The sequence below is a fragment of the Ischnura elegans genome, chromosome 5 (assembly GCF_921293095.1).
Source record: "Ischnura elegans chromosome 5, ioIscEleg1.1, whole genome shotgun sequence".
Classification (NCBI taxonomy): domain Eukaryota; kingdom Metazoa; phylum Arthropoda; class Insecta; order Odonata; family Coenagrionidae; genus Ischnura; species Ischnura elegans.
The window spans coordinates 27551148-27564607 of NC_060250.1; the positions used below are offsets into that span (position 1 = coordinate 27551148).

At 40.2% G+C, this 13460-nt stretch overlaps 1 protein-coding gene across 1 annotated transcript in view; it reads left to right on the top strand.

The window, feature by feature from the left end:
- The window catches only part of LOC124159657, a 204636-nt gene that overhangs the window by 175631 nt on the left and 15545 nt on the right, over positions 1-13460 (top strand). Inside the window, exon 3 of the mRNA XM_046535567.1 lies at positions 5541-5943. Within this exon, the coding sequence (XP_046391523.1) occupies positions 5541-5943 (403 nt within the window). The remainder of the gene's footprint in view (positions 1-5540; positions 5944-13460) is intronic.

Below are 13460 nucleotides of genomic sequence, written 5' to 3' on the forward strand. Positions count from 1 at the left end.
TGTGGGGAGGGCTAGGCCAGGAAGGGTGGAGAGAAACCCGGCGTCGGCATTAACCTGCTCTCAACGAAAGGCGCCAAGGGGACCACGCCTTAACGTCCCATCCGACGGACACATTTCGTTGGCACATAAATAGCTGAGCCAGGTTTTGCTAGTAGTGGGCCCTGATCGCTTCTGTAGCGGCGACGGTTACCCTTCCCTCCCTTCCAACCCTATCCCTATCCCTGAGGCGTCGTCGGGCTCCTATCGCGGCGGCGCCTCTTTCCTTTTTCATTCCTTTCCAAAACCCTCCCCGGAAGCGCGAGCGCATCAGTTAAGTTACTGGGTCCCGGACCCGGTGTATTTTAACCCTCATAGGAGGGTTAAAACACAAAGGAGGACCCAGGAAGCCTTGGGTCCTCATCTCTCTGACAGATGACAGCATCATGTAGAAGCACGATTCACAGAAATCAATAGTGTTGTTTTTTGAACAACTTATTAACCAGAAAACATGAAATTCAGGCCAAAAATGACGGCAGATACGTCCCGGTATTAAGGAGGATAATGCGACAACTTAAAATTGCGTTACCCAGATGTTAAGCGAATTAGGCTGGGAGCCGCAGGAGACTCGATGGCTGCGCGCTAGGCTTAGATTGCTTGAGCAATTGAGAATGGATATCTTTAAGAGCAACACGGAGAACATAATACTAGAGCCCCACTGTATTTCCATGTCCGATAGAAGCGATAAATTAAGAGAGATGTTTTGCCAAATGAATAGATATGGGAAATCGTTTTTTCCCCGAACCATAAAGTACTTGAATAAATGCTAGTCGTAATTTCCTTAGAGCACTTCCTTTTTATGTAAGTACGGCAGGTGTCCTAAAACCCCTGCCACACGTCTTTTAGGCGGCTTGCGGGGAATAATGTGGATGTAGATGTAGATGAAAATTATGTGACATGAAGTATAGCCGGGGTGTGATGTCCAACCATTCGGCTGAGGTCCTCGCGACGTGGATGCCCTCACGGTGTGATGTTGGGACCAATAATTTGCCTTAGCAACGCATCTGACTTTGAGAGATCGAAGGAGCTGAGATGTCCTGAGTTACGATGCGGCGCACGGAGAAAACAAGAGACGATCGCCACCGATAGTTGACGTTGATGGGTGGGTGGGTGGGAGACGTGAAAGGAGGCCGCCACTATTGCATCGGAGCAGCTGGCCTCAGATTCTCACTTGAGAAAAAAAAGAAACAGTAAAAGAGATCCAATTGAAACGTAATGGGTGCCTAATGATTCCGTCAGAGGAAGCCATGTGCCGCGTTGTGCGGGAGAATAGTGTTACATGACCAGCTGTTCACGCAAGCTGCACCGCCATTCAAGTTGTGTTCCGCAGCGGGTAGAAATCGAAAAAAAATTGGCCGAAACTATGTATCGGTTATTTTAACGCATACCTGTGATTTCTCCTCTAATTGTGATTTTTATGTCCTCTATCGGATTATAATTTTGGCCTCCATGTAGAAAAATCTGGAGATATTAAATTAGGAAAACTTACAACAAAACCGAAAGATCTTAAATTTCAAATGAAAATAGAATTTATATATAATTCATACCTTTATTAAAATAGCTAAATTACTATCAATATAAGTTTTATTTAGTTAGATCAATCCATATATGCCGACCTCGGTGGCGGTGGGGTAAAGTCCTCGCCTGCCAGTCCGTATGTCGCGGGTTCGAATCCCGTCTGGGTAGGTGATCCCTAACCAGGGCATGGATATTTGTGTTGTAAGTTGCTGATGTTGAAAAACCCGTTATAAAGGCCGCAAAGTGCTGTTTACGGGGAAATGGGAAATAAATAAATAAATATATACAGGATATTTTCTACAAATACTTTTTAGAATTGTATTGATTCGGGGCATCGATAATACAGGGGTACCAGTAACGACGTCATGTATCAATTTTGTCTTCATTGGCATTTAAGACATATTTCTGGGTCTGGAATCAATGAGTCATAAAATATACGACGTATATCTTTGTTTGTAAAATGCATTGCACGAACGGAGATCATCGGCTCTTTTACATAAACGTCTTCTTTCATGTCCCGACTGAAGGCGGCTCATAATAGCGATCTCCCACTCTTCCAATCCTCGTGGTTTATGTCCGATTAGCTCGTCGCTTCGTCGGATGGGAATGCAATGATCTCTGTCCCGCTGAATGCATCGCTTCAAAGGGCTGATGGCCGTACAAAAGGAAAATTGTGTCGCCCGAGTGATTGCCGTTGTTATGCCGGCGATAAACAGTCGTTTCTGAGGGCATCACTTAATTCTGCATCGGCCGCGATCCGATGATCACGAACACCATTCATATATCAACGATAAGAGATTTTGGTTTAGAAGACATTCATCTATGATATCTTCCTAGACCAACATAATTTACATTTAGATTAAATTTTATGCTGAATTTTTTATAAGCATTCCTGCAAACGTTTTTTTTCCAGTTTTATATGCCAATGAAGAACAAACTTAATATATGACTTAGTTGGAATATTTGAATACAAACTTAAAGCTATTATAATTATCTGAACTTAGGATAAACTGGCATACCTGTATAATCTATTCCGTGAATCAATACAGAACTAAAAAGTATTTAATGGTTGTCTATCGATAAAGTAAGTAAAATTTATACTAAGACTAATTTAGCTGCATATTTTAAATCACGGCATCAATAATAGATGAATTATAAACATTTTTCGAAATTATGTTGTGATATACGGAAATCTGTTACCTAACTCAAAATTTTACCACACATTCCGTTATTGTTATATGCCATTGAAATCGAGATATTCAATGCAAAAAGTGCAATCGACACAAATAAGGTATAATATTTTCTTTCAGAGTTATCTGATCGCGGAGTAGCCAGAATAGTATCTTCACGGAGTCCCACATGTTTATGTGAAATGTCGTCTAGTTTTCTACGATTTAAAGTACCATAGCATAGTTCTCATTTGGGAACTCCGCAGATGAAGAAGATGTCCTAGCAGTTGGAATGATAAAAGCTAACCGAAACTCATGCATCCGTTATCCGTATAACCATGATTTTTCCACTGATTGTGATTTCAGTGTCCTCTATCAGACTATGATGTTTGTCTGCATTTAGAAAAATCATGAAATATTAACAAAACGGAAGAACATCGCTTTTAAACAAAGAACGTATATAAAATTTATGCAGTGATTAATAACAGCTGAATTGCTGTCAATATAAACTCTTTATTTAGATAAATACATCGATAGATATTTAAATAAATACTTTGCGCGAATCGCGAGTGACCATTGTTTATAATAATAATAACACGTCTTTATCAGGCGAGATTGGGGCTAGAAACTCCCATCTTCCATCCCGGTTTAAATCCCGGTCAAGACACGTCATTTTTATTTGCTAATCTTTGCACTTATAAAATGCATCCTCCGTAAAGTGATCAGAGATAAGTTCTCTCACAGCGAATACCTATTGTTTACAAAGTCCAACCGCAATATTTTCTCAGTCTCAGTCTGCGAGATTAAAAGTCATGGAATTATAGTTTTGTACTAATTGTAAGTTTAATTTAAGAAGTAGTTTGTATGAGCTTTGAAAACTGGATGAAGTTTAGAATCACTGCCATGAACACGCTATATCCTTCTGCCATGCAGACGCAAAGGGAGGGTAAGGTCGTCTCTCCATCCTACGCCTCGAAATACTGCCCACCCACCTTCCTCCGATGAGTGACGCGAATGAACTCATCTGCAACCTCCGCTTGCCCTCCCACGGCGAAACCGCCCAACACCAGTGGAAGAGATAGCGACCTCGGAAGGTCGTTCGCGCCCTCGACATAAGGTAGTGTGGGCCGACTTACCTAGCCTCTCTCCCGTGAATCATAGGCTAAGGCATCCGATGAGACTAGGCAGACGCTTTGCCAGGAAAAGCTCCCTTACAATGAGCAAAATCGGCTCACTAATTGTGTTGATTATAATTTGAATGGGGACTAATTTGGATTAGGTCTCCATGACTAGCATTGAATTTTTAGCTTCTTGATCTGAAACCAGTTCACAATCAAAGGGTATTTTAGATAATCACATCTGATGAGATTAGGCAGACGTTGAGCCCGAAAAAATTGCCATGCGATGAGACAAATCGGTTTGCTAATCCTTGTTTTATAATTAAATTTGACAAATTTGGATGAGGTGTCCACGGGATGGCCTGCATTGAATTTTGGCTACTTGATCTGATACCAGTTTGCAATAACTAACGTTGGAAAAAATTCCTTTAGCACAGGATCAGCAAAAATATACTCGTTAAAGGAAAATTTAAAGAAGATAATAAAGAGGTACTGCAAGTAGTTTTAGATAATAAACTTGAAGTGAGAGAATGAGTTTTTTTTTACTCCAATCAAAGTATATTGACTAGAAAATATAAGTTTCTTGGTTGAATCTGGTGCTTCCTGGAGAATGGAATGGATCATCACAATATCGAAGACGAGGGAAAGGATTTTATGTGCCGACGATTCCATAAACAACAACATTAGTGCGTGAACTATTTCAATTCTATTGGATGAACGGCGACGATATTCACATTAACTGCCCTAGGGTAACTTTCTGTGTTTCGGGAATCGAAATTATGACTCTCTGGGCCAATGCGCCGACCACTTCACTCTTCATCTGGTTTCTTGATTTCCATTGCAATTTACCAATATTCATGACGCTAAGTTCTTTGCGATACAAAAAGATTGGCGTCCATGGGTATCAAGGGCTTAAAATAAGCTAATACCAGTAATGAATCCAGTGGTCAATCATTTCTTGGCGGTAAATGCGACATATTTCAATTCCACCGTGTAGACTGCGATAAAATTTAAAATAACTACAATAGTAATATTCCTATATTCCTCGAGTAGAACCACGAATGCAATCCCGTGTATTCAGCGTAATTCCGTGGTTCGATTCCCGGGTCAAAGGAATATTTCTCATGGAAATGACTGAGAATATCATCACCGTTTATCCGGTAGCATTGAAATATTTCACACTCTGATGTTATGTTTTGCCATGGAAATGCTGGAAAATATACATAAATACTTGACCATCCCTAAAAATTCAAGTTAACAGTTAATAAATTACAAAAATGGAAAATATCTATTAAAATATTTTTCTTTGCATTCTGTTGCCGTTTTTTCAATCGTTTCATGAATTTAGTTTAAAATTATTAATTTTAATTGGAAATAAAGAAATAAAAACATTGCAATGTTCACTGTTGTTTAATTATGGGCACGACCCGGGTTTCGTATCTTGGTTACATCGTCAGGTGACTGGATGTTTCACAAAGCAAAGCCTGAAGTTATCAGTTATATTAATTTTAAGTTTTTTTTCCACACAATCAACATTTAAATCGGCAACGCAAACACATGCGCCGATTACCTTTAATATTTTGTTAACTGGCAGGTTTTGGGGAGTTTTTGAGTCACCGGTACAGCATTTGGAAACTTAGTCGTCAGCATTGGCTATGGATATTCTCAAATTTCATGTTATTCTTCTCGTTTTTTTTAGGTGACCCTGTATTTGTGGGTCGGAGCATCGGATGCCTCCATGGAGGGACTCACTCTCAGCGGCTTCCCGCCCCCCGCCCCATCCCTCGCCCCTCCCCCCCTGCCCCCGATGGGCGGCCCCCACACCCTGCCCCCGCCGCCCCCCGCACCCCCGCACCAACAGCCGCTCCCCGACCAGCACCGCACCCCCGCATCTTCCGCATCTTCGCAGCTCCGTCGCTTCCTCCTGTACGACCCGCACCGCCGCTGGGAGGCGTGGCGCTTCGCCACTTACATGGTGCTGCACACGGGAGCGCTGCACCTGGCGCTCAACGTGGCCATCCAAGTGGTGCTCGCCACTCCGCTCGAGGCCGAGCAGGGACATTTGAGAACGGGGCTGGTGTACGTCGGCGGCGGCCTCGGAGGTGAGAGTGATGATGCTGCCAATCATTAATCATTAAAGTGGAACCTCAGTTGTACCTGCACCGTAATACTAACGTAACCGTAACAGTAGATTATAATCGAATGGCCACTTTTTATATGCATAGATTGTCTTCATTAGCATATCGATGGCTAAGTGTTTTACAACACGTATCACAAAAATAGCAACTTTTCAGGAGATCAAAGGAAACGATTTATATTTTTAATTGTACACTGAAATTAAAAGCAAAAAAATCGTAAAACTGAAAAAGAAGCATACATTAGCAAAAAAAGTTGTTTTTTGCTTGAATTTTATTTTATTTTTCAATGTCATTACGCTTTGTTTAAGATACCTGTCTCAAACCGGCCAAATTTTGAGATACGTGTTGTTAGAACATAGAAATCGATGTACAACTTGGTCCTTCTAAGCCATATGGATTTTCAGAAGGTTAAATTTATCCTACACAGTGGCACATTGAAAGCATAGCATTTATATTAAATTTCAAGTTTTTCGGATCTTCACCAAAATTCGAATTTTTCACTTAGGTATTTAGCATTCTAAATTACCCTAGATATTAACGTAAGCTCGGTGACAACAATTAAATTTATGGTACGTATGGACTTATCTTAATAAGGGAATGGTACATCGTTTACATCGGCTTCAATAACCGATGACGACAGACGATCGAATCAACAAGTTTTTCGTTAATCCTTCTTCATATATTTTGCTACTTTTGTCAATAAACCCTTCTTTGGGCTTAAATTGACCCTTATTGTTCCGGTTTTCCATCCGTCGCCTCCTTTTGCAGCCAATCGTGGTGAAAAATCGACGGCCTTAACCCTTTCGCAGATGAGTTGATGACGTCACGAATTTCTGAGGAGGGTTTTACCGCTTCGCTCCTCGGCCTAGCGCTCGGACCTATTTTGGTTCGTGGTTGTCTGCACTATTGTGAGCGATTCCTTCCTTCAATCATTCAATCATCACCTCCATGAACGAGTTGATGAGAGGAGATTCAAGTGACGTCACAAACTCATGAAAATTCGGCGTTGAGTTTCCTGTCCCTTTATTTTGAAAAATAATTATTATTGCCAAATAAGGATTTTTTCCTTTTCGCCGAATCTTTTCCTGGCATTGAGCGATTTCTTTTATGAATTGACGTTTCGAGTCCAACAGTGAGTAAACGACTCCATTCATCACTCCATTAAAATTTGTAGATATTGATTTTGGTAAGTGAATTGCGCCCTCAACGCTATTTAAAGACAACTACAACTATTTTTACCTATTCAGGCCATTTCAAGTGAATTACTCCTAAAATTAAAGTAAAAGGATGATGCATCACTACCGCTAGATTAGTCTTCTTTAATTAGGCATTATATGTTAAAAGCCCATTTCACAATAACTTAACTTGGCAAAACGTAATTTGTAATAAACCAGACCAATCTTTGACTTATTCCTTTAATCGCAGCACAAGGCGAGAAATCGTGAAAACGATTTATAAGGACCTTGGACAGTTTTTATGTCTCCCGATTGTATATTTCCTGGTCCATAATTATCATGCAGAGAAATAATGGAAATAATGGAATCTGATGCATATGCTTTGAAAGTTTTAAGATGCTAGCATGTTTATAACGAGTAATATACCGCAAAAATGACCGGCGATGTGGTATAAATGCATTCTCATAAAGCGCCAGTAAATTGATCATCCTTAATCGAAATCCTACGGAAAATATTTTATAACTATTTTTAGTACTATTACTAGTATTTATTTTATTAAAGTATTTTAGCTGGCCTATCAATTTTCGTCTTTGTAGATCGCAATTTCAGTGTCAAATCCATTACCTGGACGTGAGCAGTTAATGTTCACTATCTATTTTTGGCCTACAGTATTTTTATTTCAGGTTGGATAGTACTTTCTTATCGCAGTGGCAAAATTTCTTTTGTACTAATTCATATTAAATAATATTCTTGTGAGTACAGAGTGTTCACGTAATATTCCTATTTTATAGGAGGTTAACCTAAGGGTTTTTTTTCCTTTTGATGGTTATTTCTGAAAAAATATTACTTTTTGACATGAAGAGAATTGGATTTTTACATAGAATGAAAGCGAATTTGTCCAAGAGAGAATTTCCATTTCGGGTGGGTCTGACTGGGGTAATTATTTTAAGAAAAGTTTCCCCATGTAAATCTACCGATTATATAATACAATGCCTTTAATGCTACTGGTATTGTAATATATTTGGAAAAAATGAATATATAATTATTATATTAATGAAATAATAATATAGCATGTTTTTATTTGCTTTTTTGCCTTGGGCGGCGTGAATCCTCGCTAAATATTTCTCGCCCTGTTTACGTCCAAAAGTGTGACGGAATGGAATAGGGGGGGGAGTAGACGTCCTTTGCTACCCCCTCAGTTGCATGGGCGAAATGTGCTACGCGCCACATTCACGTCACGTCCGTGTCCACTCCTCTGTTGGGCACGCCGGTCACGCCGCATCACCAGGGAATGGACAGGGGTGTGCACCAATCGGACGATGTCAAGCGACGCCTCCAGTGGCGGGAGTCCAAGGGGAGGGAGAGGCATGCATGCGGACATATCGGAATTCCACCGGGGAGGGAATCATAAGTTGCGATGGGAGTGAATTAAAAATAGAGGTTACATTGAGAATCCTTGTTCGGTAATATTTTGTGCATCGGATGAATTTTTTCCGCGAAGTGTCGAAAAAAATAGCGTCATGCGTTTAAAAACTGCGGAACATTTTTTATGTAAAATTATACAAAATGCTATCGTCATAATTTCTACTTCAACAAAATCAAGTGCACAAGTAGTACTGGACTTATACCATTACTTGAAGGCAACGCTATAAGCACCGAAACTAATTGTACCGATATGTTGATCAAAATTGCCACGAACGGTAATATTTTGTATTATTTCGTAAAAAAAGTGTGATGCGTACTACGGAAGAATTGCCCAACGAAAATAAGGAAAGATTTGGTGACTGTGATAGCATAAAAAATATACATTCGATACACCCGAAGTAATGAAGGGGTACGCGTATCAAATTAAAATTGAGGAGGGAGAGAGTTGTCGAAGGGGATACGGAATTCCATTAAATTACCGGACATAGGTCATGCAAGCTATCCGAGATATGCCCCAGAATGGTATAATTGAAGCATAAATACTCTACACTAATGTAAACTCTATGAATTGAAGGAAGCTCATCCCAATGCATGTCGCCGCTGGTATTCACTATAGAGAAAGTTGGATCCATCGACGTAAGATCAATTGTTAACGACTCAAGATTAATTGCGACCTCTAGAGCAGCAGAAGAGTTATTCCAGCTGTGTCGGAGTGAAGTTCCTAACTTATGTAAACCTTGCAAAAACTTTTAACAAATACATCTCAGCTACACAGACAATCGAGGCAATATTGCGCCTTTTCCCCTGAAGATAAGGTCTACTAATTCAAGCGTGTACTTTTCGGTTGTCTACGTCTAAACTTTGTAGACGAACTGCTGACATCTCGAAATACTTTGAAGAGCATATACAGCATCTAAAGTCCGCGTTGAGAAAAATTACACAGTTCAAACATTTCCGTTAACTTTTAAAAGTCAGAATTTTGCCGCGGAAGCATTCAATCCCTGGGACAAGGAACGGGATTACGATATCGGAAGAGAAATATAAATCAATCGATCAAAGAGCATGTAAGATCCTTCATGGAATATAATTGAGGTATTTAATGGTTTACATGATTATCATCCAAAATTTCACCGAAAACATGCGGATTTGACATATTTTGAACGACTTTAAGAGGAAGGACCGTGCCTGGAAGTGGACAGAGCAGCATGGGGACGCATTCAGACGTACTAACGAAGAATTTTACAGATCCGTCATGCTACACCACAGAGATACGATGAAGGAGTAGCACATACAAACCGATGCAAGTGGTTCTGGAGTTACAGTGTCCGGCGTGATGCGGTGGAAATCTTTGATATTCAGCTTATTAAAACAACTTGTCTGTTTCCACACTATTTTATTTTCACCGACCATGGTTTCGGCAACTTGTGCCCTTGACAATGGCAAAAGTTGCCGAAACCATGGAAGGTGAAAATAAAATAGTGTGGAAACAGACAAGTTGTCTTAATAAGCTGGTTCTGAAGTATCGAGCCGACTATTTAAAGTGGCAGAGGGAGGAGAAAAAAGAGTTATATATTTCGCCAGTCGGAGTTTGAGGGATACGGAGCTGACTTAAAGCACAACGTTGGAGGAATTGACCCCTTTAATGCATGCCCTTAAAAAATTACGTAATATTTGTCCTTGACGACGTGAGAAAACAATGGGAGCCACGTAATGGTTGTCAGTGGTGTTCGCTTGCACGGCGTTGTTGCTCCCGATTTTTTTCGTGAGGTGTTATCCAGGGCAATATCGTTTGTGTTTTGCGTGTGAATTCGATTTTTGAAGTAAAGTAAACGTTACATGTTTCACAAAGAAAATTAATATTAAACTCGAAAGTTTCCATCAATTTTCATGATTTAGTGACGTCATTTGAGATCCAGTGCATTATCTAGTTCAGGGAGAACTAATCATTGAGAGAGGGAGTCGTTTAAACATGTGTAAACAGCAATATACCACGTGAAACCGATGCGCGATGCTTTGGAGTATCCTAGAAGCGGTGACCCGCTGGGCAGGAGCACGTGACATCATCAACTTATCTGCGAAAGACCCGTCATTTTTCGCCTTGAATAGTTTTGAAAGTAGGCGATGAACCGAAAAGTGGAAGAGTAAAGTGTCATTATTTATAAAATTCCTATAAAGTCCACGGTTCAAAAAATTGATGCTGAACAAGCCTGTTGTTATTATTGACGGGATTATCTAACTTAGCGCCTTGTGCTATTATTATTATAGTATTCTACCGATTAAGGTAGGTTTCCATGGAGTATTAAAGAAGTGATCTGGGAGCCTCCCTTTCCTTCCAGCACTGCCTTCTTCAATTCTATCTAAAAATCCTATTCCTTTCCTTCCCCTCCCTCGTCTCCCTAACATTCTACCCTCTAACACCATTTTCAACATCCCCTCCCCGCTAAGTCCTCCTCCCATCCATACCTTCTGTCTCCTCCGTATCTCATCTAAAAGCTGCCTCTCCTCGCCAACCATATCCAGCACTTCGTTTTTCCTTTTCCTCTCCGACCATTTCACCTTCTCCATTCTTCTCCATACCCACATCTCAAATGCCTCCAATCTTCTCTCGTCTTCTTTCCCCAGTGTCCACGTTTCCGCACCATAGAGAGCTACACTCCAAGTCAAACTCTTCACTAACCTTTTCTTTAAACTCTTACGTAACGATCCTCTCAAAAGCTCCTTCCTGTTCATGAACGCTTCCTTTGCTAGTGAAATTCAAGGGATGAAATTCATCCCTTTCGTCTCTGCTGCTAGACGGTCCCGTAGTTGGATATTGGACGGAAACGCTGTCACTTTCAGATATTCACGCCACAGAGCCACTTCTCCTGAATGGGGCGGGTCGCTTTGCGCGTCCCTGGCCCGTGCGTGCTGTGAAATGTGCGTAAAGAGCACGCACGCGTGGTGTGGGTATCCGAAGCATGTATTGCCACTCATGCGGAACTCATGGGCAACGACAGCGCAATTCATGAATTAAATATTTCTAGCGGTCGTTTACGCGCGCCCCCTTAAGGCGAGAAGATGCGGAACCCGACCCTTCCCGTCAGCCCCTTCGTCCTTCCAAGATGGCTGTAGGGACTTCCTAAGATGAGGAAGGAAATGAAATATCCAATCCAATCTTAGCACCGAATTCATCTCGACATTAATGATATTACAGCCTTCCATAATTACGGTGAGACTCGTGGACGTTCCAGCAATGAAGGGTTATGTCATGAATATCATTTTATTGACATCTCAAAGTAAGAGTCTTCACAAAATAAATCTTATTCTTATTATCAGATCTATTTATTCGTTTTACTTCAATTTTGAGCTATTCGTGCTCGAAATGGAAATATCTTCAACCTGGGTGGAGATTGGCAATATCGTATATGGATTATTTCTATATATTTTTGTTTGAATAACTTATTAACCCCCCAGGTCAATTTTTCTCTTTGCTTTGGCGTTTTATGCAATTAGAATTCACGGATGTGGAATGTTTAAGTTAATTTTTCAGCACCCGCCGTGGTGACGGGGATAGTTTCAAATAAATCTGAAATAGATATGAAATTCATCTGAAATAGATATGTGCATCGGTATTTATGTGAAAGAAGTTAATGAATCGCGGATTTCGTACAAATACTCTTTATACTCTCCAACTCTTCACAAATTGCATCGTGAGTTTATAAATCAGCTGGATGCACTCAATGGTAAATACTATTTGGAACTACGACGAGACTTTTGTCATCGTAAGTGTGTATTTGCGTTAAAAATCGCGAGAGAACTCGAGAAAAAGTCGCCGCTAGGCCAGTGAAGTTGTGCACTTTCATACGATGAGGGCGTGACGAATTTCACGCAAATACGATCCCAGATTTGGGAGTTCTATGTCTAATGGGCTGACGTCACGACATCCGGTTGCCATGGAGATCGCCGCCTCATTTCCAAAACAAAATCGAGTTACAGTAGTTTCTGTCATAAGGAATTTTTATGCAGAGAATCTATGACTTATATGGTACATTTAAGCCATCTCATCACTACTTAAAGTTGCTACAGAGTGCTTGCACTTGCTGGATGTTTATTATGAGCTTGGTGTTTACTTTCGATTTATAAAGCGTATTTTTTATAACGTGACAGACGATATATAGGCGTACGAATGTCAATCCCACGGTTTGATAATCACCCATATTGGCCAGAGCTGATTCACTTATGAAAATAGGGGCTGAATGCATTAATATTATTGTGGCTTAAAAAATATAGAACTCTTTGCGCTCCATTTTCATGACACAAAGTCTACCCACTAATGTTACCGAGACGAATTCGTAATTTGTTGTACCAAATGTTGTGAATATCGGGCTACCATAATCTCTTCAAATACAAGTATTAGTATGTTTTGAATTATAAATTATGAGTCATCATGCGAAGTTATTTCCCTTCCAATTTTTTCCCAAAACTGAACGTAGTGCAGGCAACGTGATCAACAAGTAGTTCTCCATTAGGGGCTGCTAGCGCTTAATTTATCATCTTTTTTAACATTAAAGTAAAAAAAATCCCCGGAATAGTTATTTTAAATACGGAAATCTATGATTAGATTTATGGAGTATCTTGGAGTTACTTTTAGTATCACTCTAATTAGCTGAGAAAGACAGCTGCAAGAAAATAACTTATGGGAAACATGGCTACCGTACGGAGGTTTCTTGATGTGAAAACTAAATTTCAGTTTGAAGATTACTATGAGTGCGATATGAGTATAGAAATAATTAATTGCATGCCTAAAAAACCTATTTTATTTGACGAATATGCTGAGAACTCCGCCGACGAGAGACTCTAAACTTTCATTCAATGTTTTGTGTTAGGCCGTCATGTTTTTTT